At 37.8% G+C, this 22,791-nt stretch overlaps 1 protein-coding gene across 1 annotated transcript in view; it reads right to left on the bottom strand.

Annotated features, from left to right (window-relative positions):
- LOC142422893 (phospholipid-transporting ATPase ABCA3-like) overlaps positions 1–22,791 on the bottom strand; it is a 186,061-nt gene that overhangs the window by 9,150 nt on the left and 154,120 nt on the right. The window contains exons 19-22 of the mRNA XM_075528113.1: positions 17,498–17,662; positions 8,913–9,100; positions 6,049–6,174; positions 5,528–5,722 (exon numbers count right to left, since the gene is read on the bottom strand). Coding sequence (XP_075384228.1) covers positions 5,528–5,722; positions 6,049–6,174; positions 8,913–9,100; positions 17,498–17,662 — 674 coding nt within the window. The remainder of the gene's footprint in view (positions 1–5,527; positions 5,723–6,048; positions 6,175–8,912; positions 9,101–17,497; positions 17,663–22,791) is intronic.

Below are 22,791 nucleotides of genomic sequence, written 5' to 3'. Positions count from 1 at the left end.
GACTACAATAGAGCCAAACGCTTTATTCTAGGATTTAATATAGCATTGACAATTAAAACCATAAGAGAACCTTACTCTGTTCCATAGAAAAGACTGTCAATGAAAATTGATCCTAAAATTCCCAGTCCTGTGGAATAAACTGAAAATAATTTTCAAGAAACATAAAACTAATAATGAACATATGATAAATCTTTTTGCAATACAAAGGACAAGGAATCAAAGCAGAGAGATATTTTAAAAAGGGTTAAGTGGAAATTCTAGAACTTAAAATATAGTATATGAAATAAATTTCAATAGCTGGGCTTAACAGTAGATTGGAATGAGATAAAAAAGATCCACTAAACTTGTGGGATAATAAATATTATCCAGTCTAAAGTATAGAAAAAAATGAACTGAGCCACAAGGATCTGTATAGCACACAAGATTAAAAAGTTGAGAATTTATAAAATATAAACTCCTAGAAAGAATGCAGAACAAGAATTGAACATTAAAATTTTACCAAAACTTCACTAAATCTGGCTCATTGGATTCATGGAAGGATAACAATGGGGGAAAAGTCAAGCTTAAAAACATTTTGTCTGAACCCCCAATAAAATGATTTAAAAAAACCCAAACAGCATTTTGTCAAGCAGCTGAGAATGAAAGAATAAGAAAAAATGTTGAATTTTTCTAGACAGAAACTACACATTCTATATAGAAAGAAAAAATTAATCTGCTGACTTCTAGTTAGAAACTATGAAGGCCAGAAGGCAGTGGAACCTTCTTAAATTATAGAATTTTATATCTAGCAAAAATACCCATTTAAGGGTTAAGGCAGCTACATTTCAATTGACCCAAGCTGGGAACAACCTAAATAGCTATTAACAGGTGAATGGGTAAGTAGTAATCGCATATCCATACATTGGAATGCACTCAGTAAAGCAAAGGACAAAATATTAATACACAAAACAACACAAATCTTTCATTATGATTATACAAAGAAGCCAAATGAAGAATTTGTTTTATAGAAATCCAGATATATGAATTTCTATATGCAATTTAATCTATATTTGGAGAAAGAAAATCTAGTAGTCTGAGGAGGCAGAGCAAAAGGAAGTGCGCACCAACAAATAGAGATTGTTGGGAGTGTAAGATACACTCATTACCTTGATTGTGATGATGGTATGTGAAATATGTATACTTTGTTGCATGCCCATTATACCTTAGCAAAGCTGTTAATAAAGTTTTCAGAAAAAACAAATCTGAGCATTATTATGACTAGGATACCCTTGCTGAAGGAGATCCTTCAAATGTAGGGAAACTGATCCAAAACAAAAAGGAAAAAGTAAGTGGTAAACACATGGGTAAATATTAATATATATGGTCTCTATAAAGTAATAATAATTTGAGTATTTTTAAAATAAACAATACAGTGATGACATAAATTGGGAGAAAGTAAATGAAGTTAGATGGTTATAATTTATACTATTTAGGAAAGAAAGATAATGCTTGATTTTTGACTTTGAGAAGTAAATCCATTAAAATTTCTAGGATAAACACTAAAAGACAGAAGCAGTGTGTAAAAAATTCAAAAATAAAGCAAAATGTGTCCTGACTAAATGGGCTAAAACAAATAAAAATAAGGGATAATAAAATACATAAGTAAAACTGACTTAAATTAGAATACACATAGATCAGTCATTATATAAAGTGCAAATGAACTCAATATAGTAGGACAAAGAGTTCTGAGAAATTAAGACAAAGGAGAAGGAATCAGCTATATCCTTATCACCATGGACATGCTTTTTTTTTTAAAAACACCAAACTAGTGGAAGTTTGAAAGTAAATCAGAAGAGAGTGGTAGGGCAAGATGGCGGTGCCAACAGTTGCACCATCATATGCCTACAATTAATCTACTGACCAAGGTATAAAACCAGGCACAAATCGAGATCTCCAGGATCTGCATGACAGTGGAAGCCTTTGAAAACTGAGCTGAGGTATTAAGTAGGGAAGAAAAGGAGCAGGATGGGAAAAGAAACTGGGAGTTTCTGATCACTGGTATCCAGAGGACATGGCTCACTCATTGTCCTTATTATGAGGCAGGGATGGTAACCTCCTGTGCAGAGGATGCAGGCCAGAAGCTAACTAAGGAAAATGTTGTGCAATTATGGGAGCATAGACTGGCCAGAGATATTCCCAAGTCACACACTTAGGAAGGGGCCCAGAGAATCTGAAACACTGAAAATGAGTGGTACCCTGTTTTCCCGAAAGTAAGACATCTCCCGAAAATAAGACACACTTACAGTTTTGACTCTCACTGAAATATAAGGCATTTTCCCCCAAATAAGACCGCCCTGAAAATAAGGCTCCCTGAAGCTACTGTAACTCTGGACTCTGGACTATAGCAGTGGACGCCACCAGCACAGCTCACTGTTGGCCACAGTGCAGCCAGAGCAGACAGGAAGTGCCAGGTCTCTTTTAATAAAACAATAAACAATAAATGTGTATAGTAGTCTTCTTCATGGAAAAATAAGACATCCCCCTGAAAATAAGACCTAGTGCATCTTTGGGAGCAAAAATTATTATAAGACATTGTCTTATTTTCGGGGGAACAAGGTAGTTAAACTCACCAAGAACCCAAATGAATAGACTCTAGGATCTAGAGAAATGGAAGAGCTGCCAAGATGCATATATTATCCATGACACACACACACACACACACACACACACACACACATACACATCAAACATACAGGAGAGAGGGAAGGAACTGGCTTCCTACCCTCATGTAGGTACTGTAATGTTGGGTTGGAGGACATTAGAAAAAGCCTGCCAGGAGGCTGCAAATCAATGAGCCATCTACCTGGGCACCTGAGGGAAAGATCAAAGCTCCACCCTGCGGGATTTTTATGGATGGAGACCCATTTAGAGCTCCCCCCCCCCAAGCTGAGAATCCTCTCCCCCCTTCCTCTTCATTTGCCCACCTGCTGTTTCTCCCCACTCCCTTGATTGCTTTACCACCACCCCCCACCCCTCACCAGCTTAAAACTCGCTCTCTACCACAGATAGGCACAATTTCTCGGATTCCCCACAACTGCCCAGGAGTTTGGGGCTCCTGTCTCCTTCTCTCCTTCTCCCTTTTCTCTTCTCCCTCCCAGGCAGCTCGGATTCTCTGAATCCCAGCTGAAATCCATGAATCCCTCCCAGGAAGCACAGAATAAACTTCCCCTTTTTCTTCTATCTGGCCTGGCTTTGGTTCATCTTTGCGGCGAACTTAATAGGTACAATGGGGGAAGCTGTTCAGGGAAACCTGTCCAAGAAGGACATATAAGGCACTGTCCAGTCACGTATTGGGGAAAACAAGGACCACTGTGGAATTCTCTAGCACTCTACTGTGGCCAGTAGAAAAATCCCGGGACCACAGCAAGTCAAGCCTCAATCCTACAACCTGAAGAGAAGGAATCACGCCCAGGAATACAGCCACCAAAGCACCAAAGTATCCCCACACTTAAAAAGCTTTCCATAACAACTAAAATGGTGGAGACAGACTAAAACCTGTTGCTGAATCAGAACCATCTCATAGGGCAGAGTAGATTTGCTCTAGCACGTTCCCAAGGCTGTCATCTTTATGGAAGTAGACTGCCACATCCTTCTCTATGAAACAGTTGCTGAGTTCAAATGACCGACCTTTGGGCTGGCTGCTGAAAGAAAGCTAAACTTAACCGTGACACCACTGAGCTTACTTACTCCACGGGAACTGCTGAAAGAACCAAAGGGCCCTCTAGTGGAATGAAAAAGATGGTGGAGGTGACCCCGAGAAGATTCTCTTTTCTATCCAAATTTCAAATGGCCACAGTATGATATAAAACATGCCATGTGATCAACAGCCAAAATAAGATTAAAGTGTATAGGATCTCAAGAGTAGATGGCTCAATCAGATAAAAGACATGGAGACGTGGAGGCCTCTCCCATGAAAAGTAGGATAATGAAACACAAGAACATTGCAGACAACACTGCAACATGTGTTTGAAGAAAACAAAACACACAGAACACAACCTACTGGAGATCAGGAAACAGAGATGATTTCAAAAAGAAGAAACTAAATGAGGATATTGAAAATATCTTTTCAAAGGAGAGGGAAAAACTGGGTCTGAAGAATGAAATAAACTAGGAAATGCAAGACACCCATTCAACCGTAGATTCGAACCGACAGACTACGGAACATGGAACCAGAAGAGTACCTGAATTGATTAAGTCCCAAGAGAAACAAGATAAAAGAATAATGAAAAGTGAAAAAAGAAAATAAGAGATTTAATGAATAAATCTAAAATTTGGAATTCCAGAGCATTGTAATAATAAAGATATCAAAAGGATTTCCCAAGAGATAATCATAGAGAATTCCCAACATATGAATAAAAAAGCAAACTGGCAAATATAGAAAGCCACATCAGTATTTGTTGTTGGTAGATGCCACAGAGCCAGTTCTGACCCATAACTAACTTACGGATGACAGCATGAAATATTGCCTGGTCCTGCGCCATCTCACAGATATTCTCATGTGAGCCCGTTGTTGCAGCCACGGTATCAATCCATCTCCTTGCGGGCCTTGCTGTCCCTCTAGCTTACTAAACATGATGTTCTTTTCTAGGGACTGGTCTCTCCTGACAACGTGTCCAAAATATGTACGATGAAGTCATTTTTCTTGTCTCTAAGGGGCAAGCTTACTGCGGTGGTACAGACTAGTGAAAGAGCCACGGGCTGAGAGAACAAACAACTCTCGTCTTGGGCGAAGCACAGTCAGAACACTTCATCTACTTTGAACATAATATCAGGGGAGACTAATCCAAGAAGTCAGACAACATGCTTGGTAAAGTAGAGGGTCAGTGAAGAAGAGGCCAGGGACTGAGAGAGTAGCTGGAGCAATGGGATTGGGCATAACAATCGTGAGGATGGTAGAGGACCAGGCAGTGTTTTGCTCGGTTGTACATGGGAGAGATGAGTCAGAGCTGACAGGACAGCACCTAAGAGCACCCAACACACCATGAAGCAAAAAGTCTACTAGACTGGTAGAAATCCAAGAGACGAATGACACCCTGTTGTAATCAATATATTGTTAATGTAGTGCAAATTTATATAAACCACATATGGAAAGCACTTTTGTGAGTTTCAAAAGAATGTGTATGTTTCTTTTTGTGTAATAAAATAAAAAAATGTTTCTACTTGATAGTATATACACAAATATGAGGAGCCTTCAGCAAGTTCATGGAAAAATTCTATTATCTTTTAATTCCATTGATATATATATACATGTTGATATGTATAATATACATACATTCATGTATCTATATATTACATATACATACTGAGATATATATTGCTCTGTATTGTATGTATACACACATATGTCGATTTCTGAGCTCATACATCTTTACAGTAGCAGGCAGTCGTATATGTATCAGTACCCCAGATTTTGCTTGCCCGTCTTTACAATTTTCCTGGCTAATTGCTTCCCTGAGGGCTAGAACTCAGTGGCTAGGATCCGAAATACCTCTTTGATATTTTCAGTTATGTTCATGCCGTCAATTAGCACAACTCCAGAGGTGATGGCCTCCTCTCCAGTCAACATTTTAATGGTGGCAGATTTCCCAGCTTCATTTAATCCAAGCAATCCAAAGCATTCAGACTTTTCCACTACAAGGGAGATATTTCTCACAGCTGTCACAATCGGACACGTATAATAAATCTGAGGGAGAACAAAATAAAACAAAAGCCTACACTGTATTAAATCATTGGCTACTGGTCAACTGTAGTCATAACCTCAGATCCTAAAGGATCAGTCTAAGGACAGTTTCACAATAAGTCTTGCCCATTCAGCTATCTAACTCATGGAAAGGATTCTCCCTCTCTCTTCACACACACACACACACACACACACACACACACACACACACACACACACACACCTATATAACCCATAGAACAACAATGAGTTCGTAATACCATCGATAAGTTCTTTATAGGGAAGGCAGACTAAAGCGCAGAGCAATGTTGGTCATTGAATCACTTTACCTTTGTTAGCTCTTTAAAATACAGTGGTGTATTCTGCAATGTTCCAGAGAGTGTCCAAACTTTCTTCCTCTCATTTTTCACACCTTCATCTTCAGAGTCCTCAATTATTTGGTTAGACACCATAGCCTATATTTTTTAAGACAAAGATCACAGATGTGAATATTCCATATGTATGTTCAATCTATATTATATATACTTGGTGTTAATCTCAAAGGTGTCAAAAGAGCTTTGAGTAAGGTTTCAGATATTCTCTACCAAATGCTTCAACTATCATATATACACATGCATTCATTTCTTTCATATTTTATTTGTGCTAAAGAATTAAATTATATGAACATTTCCTGTAAATTGTACTTTTCCACACACTTATTCTTGACTTGGTCAGACTGGGAAACAAACTGCGACATTTGTGAGAATGTTCCTGCCAATAAATTGGATACTTCATGGAAAAAAAGAAGTTACAATGGCATTATTAATGGTAGTGCTGTTTGATTGAATACAAATTAAATTATGCAGAAGAAACGATTTCCTTCTGGAAACTATCCAACAGAGGTAAAGAATAAACCTGTTCTATTTTCAAGGGAAGATTTTACCATGGGTGAAATCTGAGCTGAGTTTTGAATAAATAGGAATTTACTGAGAGAATGAGGTAGGGAAAGGGATTTCAGAATGGCTAGGAGCAGTGGTAGCTGAGTGAACGATGTCTTTCTAGAAATTATGCAAGGCGTCAATTTATGAGAACAAAGATCTGAAGTGAAATAGCCTCTTTTCGTTTTGATTGGTAACTTGTGTCTTCTATCTTTATTTATTTGTCAGTTTGTCACACGGTGGTGGCTTGCTTGCTGCTGGGAAGCTGAAAGCGATGGCAACAGTATTAAAATACCAGTAGGGTCCCCCATGGTGTCAGGTTTCAACAGAACTTCCAGACCAAGATACAGTAAGAAATATGAAATTTATGAAATAGTATCCATAGAAAACCTTATGTTTTCATAAGCCTCATATTGTCCTGGAAGATGAGCCCCCTCCACTTGGAAGGTGTTCAAAATATGACGAGGGAAGAGAAACCTTCTCAAAGTGGAGTTGTCGGTAATGATGTGGATCGGGCAGTGTCAGGTCTAGCACATGCTGATGAGGCATGACTCAAAATGAGAAGAAACTTCTGCCAACATCCATTAATCCTCAGATGACAGAGTGAGTGAAATGTGAACTTAAGAAAATGGAAAGTCATCAAGAGTAGAATGGAACTGAGAAAGATCATTAGGCTAGGTACTAATGAGCAGAAATGGATGAATACGGGTAGTTGTGAATCAGATCATCACCTGCTGGGAATGACAAATTGAGGAAGACCGACATGACATTCATTGTCAAAAAGAGCATCCCAAGATCTATCCTGAAGTACAAGCCAGTGATAGGATAGGATCCACATGCCTATAGTTAATACAACCATGATTCACAATCAGGGAATGGTAAGACACGTGCAGCAATGAAAACAACAGCGCATGCTTGTCATGAGAGCAGGTGAAACCATGTGACCTGAAGGTCACTGTAAGTGGTACATAATGACCCCTCTGACTGGAGTGTGCCAAAGTCTCAAAAAGTAAATTAGCACCGAATTTTAGCCTTGAAACCATAGGGATATGACTACAGGAAAATTGGAGTTTCAAAAAATGTTTCTGCTGTTAAAACTAACTACAGATTCATAAAACATATTGAATTTCTACTGAAACACAGCACAAATATCTTATAGGCAGTCACTTTAGTGTTACTTCTTTTGATACCGTCCCTTGGTGCAGTCTTGATGAGACCCAAGAACTCCAAAGGCGAGGCTCACTGAGCCATTTATCTCTCCGCCCTTCAATTAACCCCACATGTGTTTATTGGCCAAGTTGCTACAATAAATTTTAACTAACTCATATTCATATCCCTTTACTGATGATACTATTGAGTATCAATTGTCTGCGTATTGCAAATTCATAACCCAGGGATTTACCTCAATCTTAAAAATCCTAATCAAATTCTAAGAGCATATAAAACTGTGAGATCTATATCGAACAATAATCATTAATGTGATAGATAGAGGTCATGAAGTTCTATAATGTTACAGGTTTTTTTTTAAGCCAAAGTAAGCTTTTATGAGTTACAGTTTATGATAGTGCCTCCGCAAAGACAAGAATGGGCCATCTCCAGAAAGTGTGGAGAGACGTGTGATCATAAATCTCTTGATCCTTAATATCCTTCCTCCCTGACTTCCTTCCACGTCCAGTTGAAGGGCATGGTTGGTGTGTTGGTGGGAAATCAGTGCATGTGTAGATATAATTGGTCCCTGTCGTGCATGCCCAAGCTTAGAGTGGTTGTGGGTGTCTTGCACGGTTTTAAAAAGTCAATTCCTTAATTGCAATCAAAAAGCTCTCATAGATAGTGCATATCCTCCTACACAGTGCTTTCAATGACAGTTAATCTATTAGGAATGGATAATTTCCTACCTGGCAGAGGATTGAAAATTCAGAAGTTTGAGGTCCAAAGGAAAGCACTTCTGATTTAAATGGGATCCAGTTAGGGCCGGCTGTAGTTGATGGATATTTTATTTAACCAGTAATGAAGGACGTCATATGTATATACATTCACACCTCTGTCCTAGTACTGAGCTTTACGTTGTATTTAGAAAGCAAAATCAAACTTACTGTCGATGAGTCAATGCTGACTCATAGTGATCCCCTGTGGGTTTCTGAGACGTAACAGAAAGCCTGGCCTGTTTCCCGAAGCTAATGGTTTCAAATTGCTGACCATGCAGATGACAGCCCAACTCCTAACCACTACACCACCAGAGCTCCTAGGTGTATATAAAGTACCTGTTATTTACTTACCTTGTTGGCTTTCACGAACATCTGGGAGATATTAGGTATAATTTTATTAAAGACAAAGGCTTTCAGGTTACAGAATGAAGACTCCAGGTATAAAATCAAGAGGAGAAAGAATAAACCCATGACAGCCAATGTAATCAAAAACTTTGCAATCCCATGTTCTTCAAAAGTATAGACAGTGTTCTGAGTATCTGAGGAAGACAAAAGAGAAGGCTTTGATTTTGGACCTGATGGAATGTCTAAGTTACCCTTCAGTGTAAGGAATTGAGGTTCAAAAGGAACTTTAGACAAGATTGAGAAAATTATAGAACACAGAAAAATGAACAATTATGTTGATATCTTATTTTTCTCTTATTTGACCTTTCCTTGATATTTATTGTTTTCCTAAAGGTTACTCTAGTAATGATTCCCCCTAGTTTTTGCCAATTATTGATAAAAAGAACTCTGCCATATAGTCTGTGAATTTCAGCGGCTGAGCCTTTGCAAATAGAGTGTGTAGGGATCAAATAAAGTATAGAAAATAAAAGTATTTATGGCATATCTCCCCATTATTTCAGGGATGAAAATATCTTTACAGTCCTTGAGAAAGAAAATATTTTATTACATATTTATAATTTGTTCTAACATGGCAACACTCATGAGAAGAACCACAAAATAGCTAATCTACAAGTAGGTAATAGCTCTTTACTACAGAGAAATTTAGTCAATATAAACCAAACTCCCTGCCATCAAGCCAATGCCTGACTCACAGCCATCCTATTGGATGGAGTAGAACTGCCCCTGTAGGTTTCCAGGACTGTAACTCTTTATGGAGTAGAAAGCCTCAGTTTCCTCTGGAGGAGCAACTGGCGATTTGGAACTGCTGAGCTCGCTATTAGCAGCCCAACACTTAAGTCAGCAATGCCACGAGGGCTCCTTAGCCAAATATGGAGAGCTGAAGTCCTGATATGATCATTTGAGGCCACTGTGAAATTTTCAAAACCCTAAGAAAAAACCTTTAGAATTGCGCTTTCTGACTGATTTGTGTCAGTATATAGAAATGATATTGAGTGCGTGCTGGAAAGATCCAGGGGGACTGCAAAAGGAGATACCTGCACTTCATCGGCATTGTGGGCTATGGGACAAATGATTTTAATTGCCAGAGGAGTGTGGAGGAACTCAAAAGGAGGAAATAGGCTAAGTAAATTTTGGAAGCTATGGCTAGATCCAGAACATTTTCATTACTTCCATAAGGAAACCCATACTCAATCACTCCCATTGCTCCTCCTTCCTCTGACTGGAAAGCATTAATCTGCCTCCCACTGCTAGGGATTTGCCTGTTCTGGACATTTCTTGAATGCATTTAACATAATGTTTTCAAGGTTCATAATGCTCTATCAGTACTTACTTTTTAAATGGCTGAATATTCCACTATACAAATTATACCACATTTTGTTTATTTCTTCATCAATTGAGAGGTACTTGAGTTATTTACACATTTTGGCCGCTATGAGCAGTACTGCTGTGCTTGTTCCTGTACAAGTTTTGTTTGGATATTTTGAGTTATTTTGAGATTGCGGGGTTATATAGTAATTCTAAATATAACTTATTGAGGACCAATCAGGTGGTTTCCCACGGTGGCTGCATAATTTAATATTTTCAACAAGCTGTATGAGGGTTCTAGTTTATCCAGATTCTCACCCAAACCTGCGTTCTTTCTTTCTCTGTAGCCATGCTAGTGAGTGAGAGTACAGGGATAACTCATCGTGGTTTTGATTTGCATTTTCCTAAAGACTACTGGATGCTCTGTTGAGCTTTTCTTTTCGTTATGTACACGCTGACCATTTCTATATCTTCTTTGGAGAAATGCCTATTCTAATCTTTGCTATAGGGTTTATTTTTAGTTGTAAGAGTTTGTTTTTTTTATGTATTCTAGAATCAGGCCTTTATCATACATATGATTTGCAAATATTTTCTATTCCGTGGGTTCTCCACACACTCTTTTTATAATTAACATTTGACACCTAAAGCTTCATTTTAATAAAGTTCACCATGACTGTATTTTCTCTCATTGCATGTGCTTTTGGGGTCAGAATTAGGAAACTATTGACTAATATAAGGTCATGAAGATTTATCCCCATGCTTCCTTCTAAAAAAATTATTATTTCACTACTTATATTTAGGCATTTGATATATTTTAACTTAACTTTTCTAGATAGTGTAAGGTAGTGGTCCAACTTCATTCTTTTGCTGTCCAATTATCCTTATCTTTGTTGAATAGACTATTCTTTCCCATCAATCCTGCTGGCACTTCTGGTTAATTGAATATAGATAGAAGGTTGTTTTTTTTTTTTCAAAAACCTCTCATACCCTAAACTCTATATCATTGGCCTTTATTTTATCTTTGTGCCAATATCATACTGTTTTGCTTATACCACAGCTTTGTAGACAATTTTGAATGAGGAGCCATAACTCTTCCAATATTATTACTTTTCAAGATTGTTTTGGCCATTGGGAGTAACCTGCAAATGCATAAGGATCCCTGGTGGCGCAGCCTTTGGCTGCTAACCACAATGTCAATGGGTCAAGGCCACCAGTCACTCTGTGGGAGAGAGATGAGGTGGTCTGCTCCTATAAATATCTGTAATTTTGGAAACTCTAAGGAGTCATTGTACACTGTGTTAGGCTGGGTTGACTAGAGAAACAAACCAGTAGCACTCCTATATGTATAAAGAAAATATCTTATATCAAGAAGGCATTGCAGCCATAAGTTCAATGCTAGCTGGGGCCGTCTTAAGGCTCACACAACTGCAGGCAGATGCAGAAAGGTGAAACCGAATGTAGAAAGATCATAGGCCGGTGGGTGCAGGGTCGAGTGAATCCAAAGTCAGTGGAAATGTGTCAGGGCACCGACACGGTGCTCTCATGGTCAGTTGGCTCACATGGGGCTGCCCCTGGAGACAGGCACAGGATCCCAGCAGGCAGGAAGGAGAAGGGTCAGAGAGAGAGAGGGAAGTTCCTACTTTCTCCTTTATAAGAAGGCCACACCTCCAAGCAGACATCATCAGCCTGTGTCCTGATTGACAGGTTGCACTCCACCCCAACACTTTCATACAAATTCAAGATGACACAAATTTATTCAACTACCACAATTACTACGAGTCAGAATTCACTTGATGACAACTGGATTTGCTTTGGGAATTCCCCCCTAGAATTTTGGATTAGATTTTCTATATCTTTAATAATGAGATTTTCCGAGTTTGATAGAGATTGCTCTGAATTTTTACATCACCATGGGAATAATTGCCTTGTTAACGATAGTAAATCTTCCAATTCATGAACATAGGGATCCTTCCACTTCTTTAGGCCTTCTTTCACATTTCTTCACGATATTTGCTATTTGTATTGTACAAAACTTGCACTTTCTGATATGGAAGGGCACTTACGTCTGTCATTTTGCTATTTGTTTTCCCTATGTCATATCTTTCTTTTTTTTTTGCTGTGCCTGAAACCCACGGGGGTAAAGCCAGGCAATGGTTTAGGGTGACAGTTTGCTTTCATGTGGGACACTGTGATCATATCTTTTTTTCTTCTTAATTTTCCCATTACTATCTTCTAATTTTTCCCCATTGTGCTATTTTGATTCTCTCATTTCCTTTTATGTACACATTTAAAAATTATTTTTTCTTAGGGAAATGTCCAGATTACGATACGCATTCTGATACTGTATTAATCTATTTCAAATTTACATTAACCTATTTTCAATCTCACTGCCGCTAAGTTGATTCAAATTTATAGTAACCCTACCGTATAGAAAAATTATGCTGCCGTATAGCTATTTCCCATCCCTGTCAAAAATTGCACCTTCATACTTTTATGCCCCTTGACTTCACAATGATTGCTTTATGCATGTCTTTTAAATCCTATAGGAAAATAGGAAAATAAGAGATTATAAAATAAAATAACAATACAATATGAAGTACAATAATACTAGCTATTATGTTTGTCTGTGTGCTTACTTTAATCAGTGTTCTTTCTTCCTTCATGTGGTTTTGAGTTATTGTCTGTGTCCTTTCATTCGATGGGAAGGGCTCCAGTGAGGGTCGCCTATTAGTTTATATGAACGCTCTCAACTTTTTATCTAGTTATGTCTTAATTTCTCTTTCACTTTTGAAGGATACTTTCATCAGATGTAAAATAACTGGTTGGCTGTGTGTTTCTTCTAGGGCTTCAAATATGTCATCATCCCACTGACTTCAGCACTCACGATTTCTGATGAGAAGCTGTTAATAGCAGCGAAGAACCTTTGTATGTAAAAAGTAAAGGTTTGGTCCTTTTCCAGCTTACTCTATTTGTTGTTTGATGTCTATCTTCATGTCTTTCTAAGAATTTGGAATGTTGGAAGTTTTTGCCATTATTTCTTCTAGTATCCTTCCCCCCACCACCTTTTCTTTGCTGTGGGTCTCTCATAATATTTATGGTGAGATGCTTGATGGTGTCCCCACAGCTCATGTGCATTGTTCATTTTTCGTTTTCCTTCTCAGGCAGGATAATTTTAATGGTCAGATATTCAGTTTAATTGATTCTTCTGCCTGCTCAAATATGCTGTTGAAGGTCTCTAGTAAAAATTTCATTTTAGCTACTGTATTTTCATCTCCATAATTTCTATTTAGTTCCGTATAATTTCTATCTCTTTGCTGATATACCTTATTTGGTGATATATGGTTTTCATAGTGTCCTTTATTTATTGGTCAATGGATTTCTTTATCTCTTTAACCATCTTTAAGGTAATTGCCTTAAAGTCTTTGTCCAGTGTGTTAATCAGGGTTTGTGTCAACTTGGCTTACACTCTCCTGCATCTCTTTCTTCAATCCTTTATTTCTTAGGCATGTTGGCTCTTCTGCTGTTGGCTCTGTTCACTATCTATACTTTTGGAAGCCAAGCCTCACATACAAGAGGGCTTCAAATAATTGTGAAAAATATTCCATTTTTCATTGACATTTTTCCATGAGCTTCCTGAAGTTGCCTCGTATTATTTTAATTAAACAAAATTAACCACAATTTTTTAAACAGGGGAACAAGTGCAGTCCTTGGATAGTTGTAAGGAGGTAAAACAAATGCAGTTCCTGAGCTGACTCCCCAGGCAGTCATCAATTGGTCAAAATACACAATCACAATTCTTCAAGAGCATTGCCTGCATTGTCCTCCGTGGCACCAAGAAACCACACCAGGAGCTGAGGTTGCTCTCCCTACAGCCAACTCCTCTTATATGGATAATGAAGGATGGTATGATGGATACCTAAAATACTACAATACTTGTTTCCCCCAACGTAAGCAACTTCTTTCTTCATTACATTCCCATGATTGTTGTCAGTTTTTGTTTTGTTAGTAAGACATGGCCAAAATTCTGACGGTTTCCCCTACTCTACCACTTTTCCCTCACAATTTACTTTATATATTGGTATATTAATTTTGACTAATCAATCATGCTAAGTTATCTAAGTAATTATATCTTTAGTTTTTTTCTTTTCTTCAGGAGGACTTCTAGATAAGTAATCATATCATAGATAAGTAATCACACATGTAAATAACTTTAGTGTTTCATCCTTTCCAAATTATCATACTTAAAGATTTTAAAAAGAATATTAGCTAATGTGGAAGTTAGATTTGATGTCAAATTGAGTTTTATGAAAGTGTCTGGGTGGAATCCAACCTGCCAATCAGGTCACAGGCTGATGATATCTCCTTGGAGTGTGGCCTTTTACAAGCGAGAAACTAAGAACTTCCCTTTCTCTGCCCCTTCACCTTCCTGCTTGCTGAGAACCTGTGCCACCCCATGTGGGCCGCCTGACCCCGAGAGTTATTGACACCCTGACCTGTTTCTACTGCTGTTGCATTCACTTGAATTCACACCTCATATTTGGGGCATACTTTTAAAAAATGTTTTTAAGATTTATTCATATTATTCCCTGAAGTTGAGATTCTCTAAACTTCTCATCACTTGAAAAAGAGTCATAATTATTTACCCATTTTGTTATTGATGGACACATGTACTGTGTTCTGCTTTTCACATTTGTTTTATCAAGGATTTATTAATTTGAGTATAAATTGTGGTATGTGCATAGTAAGCTCTGCTAATCCCCCAATATTTTTCAAACCAATCTTCCCAAATTACTGATAACCATATATGAGCATTTTCATTACTTCACATTTTCATTAATACTTGCTATTATTTACCCTGTTAAATTATATTTCATTGTTGGATAAGTGTAAAGTTCTTTGATGATTATCTTAATTTATCTAAGAGTCCTGTAAACGAAATACTAAAAAAGTGGATAACTTTAATGAACTGACATGCATTCTCTCACCACTTAGGAGACCAGAAGTCAAAAGTAGGGTACCAGCACTAGGGGAAGTCCTTATTTATTAGTTCTGGGGAAAGGTCCTAAGCTCCTTTCAACATCAATTGGCCTGGCTGTCCTTGGGATAGCCAGGTGTCTTGGCATCAATATTTTCCTTAGGCAGTTCCCAGCATAGGGATCTTATATTCCAACTCTCTTCAGTGCTACTGAGTTCCCTCCTCTGCACATTTCACAATGAACAAGTTGAAGTTTTTATTTCTTATAATATAAAAGGTATTGCAGACCATGCCTCAAGTTGATCAGTGTTGTCGATCAAGGCTTGAGTAAGGGTGTTGTTGTTTTTGTGGTTGTTAGGTGCCATTGAATTGGTTCTGACTCACAGTGACCCTGTGTGCAACTGAACAAAACACTGCTCAGTCCTATGCCATCCTCACGATGGTTCTTATTTTTGAGCCCATTGTTGGAACTACTGTGTCAATCCACCTCCTCAAGGCCCTTCCTCTTTTTCACTGCCCCTGCACTTTACCGAGCATGATGTCCTTCTCCAGGGACTGGTCTCTCCCGAAAGTGTGTCCAAAGTACAGTGATGAAGTCTTGCCATCCTTGCTTCTAAGGAGCACTCTGGGTGTAATCCTAGAACTTTTTGTTTGGTATACAGTGTGGATTCAACATTTTATTTTTTGGCTTATTTCTATATATTGAGTAGTCTATTTTTTTAACAAGTGAAATTAGTATAAGACCCAGGAATTCTACTCTGAGGTATAAATGCAAGAGAAATGAAAACATGCACCCACATACAATTTTGTACATGAGTGTTCATATCAGTATTTTTCATAATATCCAAGCAGTGAAAGCAACCCAAATCCCCATTAACTAGTGAATACATAAACAAAAAGTGGGACATCCATACAATGGGATATAGTAGGTCAAAAACACAAAATACTGAGCTATGCTACAACATAAGTGAAGTTCTAACATAGTACTGTAAAATAAACCAAATAAAAAAGATCATGTATTTCATGATTGAATTTATATGAAATACCCAGAAATACCAAGCCTGCAAAGGCATAGGTGTATTAGTGGCTGTCTGGTGCTGGATGTGGTAATGGAGACTGTTAGCAGACATGAGAAATTGGTTTCAGATTGTGAAAGTATTCTAACTGTGGATCGTGGTAATGATTACATAACTAAATAAATTTGCTAAAAATAGTAAAGCAAAACAAATGAAAGCAAATGACTTTGATGGTATGTCCATAATAACTCAATATATTTTTTCTTAAAGAGAAGAGACATTCGATTCAAATGTGATACAAACTAAGATGTGATATTTATGTCAGCCATTCTTTGTAAAAAATATAACCTATTTGATTTAACAATTATATATCATCCTGTATTGATGTATGAGATACATCTATTTATTGTGGATCATTGTAAATGATTTCATTCCAGAAGAATTATGCACATAGAGTGAATGTCTGTTGTTCTTGACATTTTATAAACACCCTTAAGCATGAAATCAGTCTAAAATGTAGAACATTGAGTAGAATGTAAATCTTCCATAAGTTTTTATTTATGGGACACTTTTAAGCTTAGTGATCTCAGGGAACTTTCTTAACCTTCAGGTTATTGGGAAGTGTTCAGTTTCCTTATCTGTACCACTGTGATAGTAATAGCATACTTGTACAGGTGTTGTAAGGATTCAGAAATTCGTCTATGTAAAGCGATTTGCATGTAATCGATGACTGAAGAGTAGTAACTCCTATTGGAGGCTTCTTTTGCTGCTGTCTTTCCTGACCCAAGCTAAAAGCTACTGAGCTTATATTAACTGTATCGGACAGCAGACCTGTGCAGAGGGTTCCCAAGGTTGTAGAGTTCTTGGCAACTGACCGCCACCTCTTTCTCCCCAGAGAGGCCAGCAAGTTAACCCTTTAACAGCTGAACACCTGTGGGATTCAAAACACTCCAAATAGGAAGATGGCCCCTCCCCAGTGCAGGAGTGATTCCTTGTATCTTTCAAGATCTGGGTTTAAATGTAGAAGTCTATAAAGTGGAGCCAGGGTAGAATCGTGGCTCTGCATTGGGCTGCGATCCGCAGGTTTGAAATCGCCAGCAGCTCCGCAGGAGGAAGACGGGCCTTTCTATGTCCGGGGACAGTGACAGTCTCGGAACCCACGGGGTCAGCAGTGCGGTTGGTCTTCAGAAAAAGGCATGTGTTTCTAGGAATTCGGGGAAATCCCAGATACTCACGGGCTTTTCTGCAGTCCAGGACGACAGTTTGGAATTTCTTGGCACATTGCTTTTTCATTTCATAGTTGTCAAAGAATTTGCTGATACACATCGCAAGGTTGTAACTGGGAATCACCATTAGTAAATTCGATATGGTGGTTTTGATGAAGCCAGCCAAGTCACGTGCTGTGATAAAAAAGATTAATTTAATTATAAAAAAGTAGTGAGCCGCCCCAGAACAAAACCTCCCCAAATGACGCAACCATTCTGAAAGAAAAAAAACTCAGTTAGTCTCCAAGTATTTTTGTTTTTGATAGCGTGTAGCATAGGTTTGCCAATTACAGAGTTTAAGAAAAGATTTTGGGGAACAGTGTTCCCCTAGGACTGTGTCATCCTGTGAACTGATATGAACAGGAAACCAGAAGCAAACATTTTTGCACATCTCTACCCTTGCTTGTGCAAGAGTAAAATATTCTGGGCATGTGATTCAGGATATTTGTTCAACAGTAAGGAAAAATATTTTTAAAAGTTTGAGATCTATGCCAATATTAAGCTCAGATTATTTGGGAATTTTTTTGTTTTAAGGCAGTGTTTATGCCAATAAAAAGTATACATAAGACAATTTGAAACGAGAGGTGGCCACCCAACGATAGTAATGGATACCAGAAGTTTCCCAATGATGAATCAGCTAAGTACCATAGCGATGCTGTCTCTGAGTAGACCATACTTAAGAGAAATCACCAGTATGGAGTCAATTCTCACTCTTATGGATTCTATAGGACGGAACAGGATTGCCCCATTTGGAATTTAGCCTTTAAATCTTTATGGCAGCAGATAGAGTAGGTCATAACTTAATTTAAGGGACTGTAAGTTGGTAGTCAGAAGGAAGGAGTTTGGCAATAGGCTGGACATAAAAAACACACACACAAAATGCGAAGAACTTGCTGGGGAGTAGGCTGAGGTCTTTTGATCTCTCCTTGTAGAACATGTACATCTCACCTTGAAAGGAGGAGGAGTTTCTGGGTAAGAAGGAGTTAAGATTGTTACTGGGAGGACCAGAGAGGAAGTAGTTTCTGATGGAAGGGAAAGGTGAAAACAAAACACAAAACAAAACAGAAAAAAGCTCCATCCTATGAAATGTTACTACAAATACTTAACTAGCAGGGCACGAATACCAACCAACCCAAACCCACACTGGCTAAAATAGCCCCAAAGCAATTTTATTTCCCTGCATTCTGGGTTGAATTGATTTTAAGAAATCAGTTCTCAGTTAGATTGTCATTCCTTTGTAGATAAACTGTCTTTTCTGATTTAAGTTTTCGCTTTACCTTTGGTGGTCTGGTCTGCATAACCACTATAATATCTATGTATGGGCTCTTGTAAATTTATCCTGATTAAGATTCTTTGCGTATCCCAGATGCATAAATTTTTAGCTGTCAACAAATTGTGAAAATAAAAACCCATTAAAAAAAGATCCCCTTCGAGGATTTCAATCATTTATGTTAGACCTTATCATTATATCTGCCATGTTTTTAAAATTATCTCTTTTGTGTTTCCTGGGAACCCTGGTGACATAGTAGTTATGCGTCAGGCTGCTAACTGCAAGGCCGACAGTTCAAAATCACCAGCTGCTCCTTGGGAGAAAGCGGAGGCTTTCTACTCCTGTCAAGAGTTACAGTGTCAGAAACCCACGGGGTCGCTATGAATTGGCATCTACTCAATGGCATTGAGGGATTTTTTTTTTGTATTTTCTATACATTTATTTCCTAGGCTACCATTTGGTTACACTGTTCAGATTATCTTCCAAATTACTAATGACTAATTCTTTGTTGCTTTTTGAAATATTTTAAAAAAGTTTTATAGTTCATTTTCAAGCCTGTTATTTTAAAAAACACATTAGACATGCTTATTTAATATTCTTCTCTACACATACCACATGTAAAATATTTGTAAGTATTACTCTGTACTTTGTAAGGTAGCATTGCATTCATAGAGCCTTACTTTACATGTTTAGTGGTTTTTGAAAAAAGCTCATGTTCCTTAGAAACTTTTACGAAGGTTTTCCCCTAGGAGATACTGTCTTTAACAACTCGAGACTTAACACAGGTCCCTCTGTATACCTATGCATATACACACACATATGTAGCTTGAATATATATACACCATAGAATAGATATACATCCACAAGATTATTGCCATATTGATAACAATTTTCAGACGATTGTATTTTTCTCTATGACTCAGGGCTAAATTTGAACTATTAGTGGTTACTTGCTACGCTTTTGATGATATGAATTTTCCTTTCACTGTGACACTAAAGGAAAAGCATTTTTAAAAGGAATGCCCTTTTTATAATGCCCTTTTTATAAGGAAGTCTGCTATTCGTCTGTTTGACTTTAGGACTTTTTACACTACGCTGGGTTTCATGTAGCCTACAAAATTAATGATGGTGGTCACTAGGAATCCCAATTTCACTTTGATGTTAGCCTCTGCCTTCTGAAACTACCTATTCATTCAAGAATGCATTTAAATATGAAAAATGATTTTATACAACATATTATGTTTAGTGGGTTATGGAAGGCCCCACCAAGTGACTGAGTGCCAAATCTGTTTGCTTCTCTGCCAGGTTGCACCCTAGGTTCCCCTTCAAGTCCACCCTCCGCCCTCCTCCTTATGATCTGCTCTGACAGCGTCTTTGTATTGACCAACTCAAAGGATCTCCCCCTACTCCTCCCAAGTACTTTATGCTCCGTATTCTTGGTGGGCCAGGGGAATAGAAGTTCTAGATGGAGAGAGAAAGGCCACATTAATATTTTAGTTTCTAACAATTTATTAAGCTGTACCCTTAAAGTCTTTGCACTTTAAAAAAACAACCATAATACTTCAATTAAAAGTAAAAAAAAGTAGGATGTATACTTGTGACATTCTGTGTTAACTGTCTTTCATTGGGTAAAAATGACTGTAGGAGGTATTGTGATGTAATGTTTCTATGAGCTATGTGGGGCAATGAAATCCCCAAACGTAGGAGTCATATGGCAGAATTTAACAATTTCATATAAGGTAAGAGCTATACCCACAATAAGAACAGGAACAGAATGACAATGTGTTTTCAACCACAGAAAAAAATTAATTTTCTAAATTTGGTCTCTCCTGCAGAAAATTGTTTTATAATCCCAGAGGAAAGCTAACAGTTCCATAAAGCCATGAAACTATGCTCCAAGATGAATCTTCATTGTGGGAAACTGGCATTCAGAAAGCTCACTGTATCTGTTAGGGAAAACAAAATCAAGGTTGCTCTATTTCAGGTGGTAGACAAAGCATATTCTTCTAGAGTGAGATAATACGAGGGGTACCTCAAAAAACCAAATTACACTGGGCATAGCAGAGTTTTCGTAATACGCATTTTTCCCGGTAGGCAAGCATCGAGCAACTCGCTCTGAGTTAGTGCACCCAGTGGCATTGCCTGGGGAGGTTCTCTTCGGTTGCAGTACATGTTTTCGTGAAGCAATTTTGCCAGAACCTCTTTTTTGGTGTGTGATGGCTAATTGAAAAAAACTGTGTGCAGCTGTGAAATTTTGTTTCTTGCTCAGGTAAAATACCACAGAAACTGTTGTGATGTTGAACATAGCTTCCAAGGACAGCACTATGGGAAAAACTCAAGTGTATGAGTGGTTTTCTCATTTCAAAACAGGTGAAATGTTGACTAATGACAAACCTCATTCTGGATTTCCATCAACTTCCCAAATAGCCAAAAATGTTGACTAATTGTGCATTTGGAGTTCATTGCACCAGATCAGATTGTTAATCAAGAGTTCTATTTACAGGTTCTGAAAAGACTGTGTGAGACCAAAAAAAAAGTGTAATTTGTGGTTGACCGTGGACTGGTTTTGCCACCACAACAATGCACCTGCTCACAGAGCCATCTCAGCGCGCCAGTTTTTTTAAAAAACAGCATGCTCCTCTTGCCCCATGCAGGCTTGTCACCTAACCTTGCTCCATGAAATTTCTTTTTGTTTCCATGATTGAAGATGATTTGAAAGGACAGTGATTTGAAGAAGAAGAGGTGATGAAAAAAATGAGGGAGGTGCTGTCAGCCATCCAAACAGATGAGGTTGAAAAATGTTTCCAAGAATGGAACCACACATTTGACAAATGTATTAAGTGGTGCGGAGAGTACTTTGAAGGTGATGAGTTTTTTTTTAACAGCTTTTGTAAAAAAAATTAAATACATATTTTTGGGTACCCCCTCGTACACTTTGATCAGACAATAAATTTTCTCAAAGGTTAATATAACAATTAAGGTTAAATTTACTGGACCATTGATAGTTTCTTGAAGGCAAATCTGAAGACTTTGTAGACTAGTTGCCTACAGGGCAGGAGGACACACTGAGCTACAAAAGAATCCAAAGGCCTACGTAACTAGCAGAGAAAAATTGATAAATAGTCAGATTAGGCAGAATAGATAACATGATCCATTTGGGGAGCAGACCACCCATAAAATTTATATATAGTACAAAAGAGATTGATAATTTCTTTATCTCAGAAAAAGAGTACTAACAAATATCCCCTACTTGTCAGTAGCCTGGCTCTGAAGTTCAAATCTTCACATGACAAAACCCTACTTTTTGGAGCGTTGTGTAAAAGAATGTACAAGCTATATTTAGTTTTACAGTGTGTTTTTGGAATCTAAGTCCTAACGTCAAGGAATGACATCGGAAGTCATAGTTTTGTCAACAAAGGAATGTTCCAGGAGCAAACAAAGCAAATAAGGAAGCAAAAAAATCCCCAAAAAACTATTTGTGCCAATAACCAAGTGAATCCACCTTTCTTCAAATTTTATCATCAGAGAAGGAAGCTGAGAGAACCTACCTAGGAATCCTGCTGACACTAGGCTTGTCAGGAATGGCGGCTGGCTTAATGATAGCTACATTAGCTCTATACTTTGCTGTTTCCTTCTGAAAAAAATACCATTCAAGATCATGTACTTCATTAAATTAGAGAGCAGCCACACAATCATAAAACCTTCCACTCTTAGTCTCCAAGCTGCTAGTAAGATGTTAAAATGCAAGGTCCTCTTCTTATGGTAAGTGTCAAGGGAGAAAAAGAAGACTTTCAAAGGGGAAATTTTTACATATTTGGGCTATCATATCTCATTATTTTTACCTTTTTTCTTCATGAGGTTGGAATGATAGTCCTGCTCCTATAGATGTTTTAATTTCTCTCCCTCTCCCTGTTATCTGCTCCTTCCTTCCTTCTCTCCATCTTTCTCTCTCATATGCTTATCCAATAAATAATATATTGATTTTTTTAAAAAG

This window comes from Tenrec ecaudatus, chromosome 12, assembly GCF_050624435.1.
Source record: "Tenrec ecaudatus isolate mTenEca1 chromosome 12, mTenEca1.hap1, whole genome shotgun sequence".
In the NCBI taxonomy this organism is placed as follows: Eukaryota; Metazoa; Chordata; class Mammalia; order Afrosoricida; family Tenrecidae; genus Tenrec; species Tenrec ecaudatus.
Note: the sequence above shows the minus strand (reverse complement) of the source record. Positions and strands in the feature narration are given on the sequence as shown.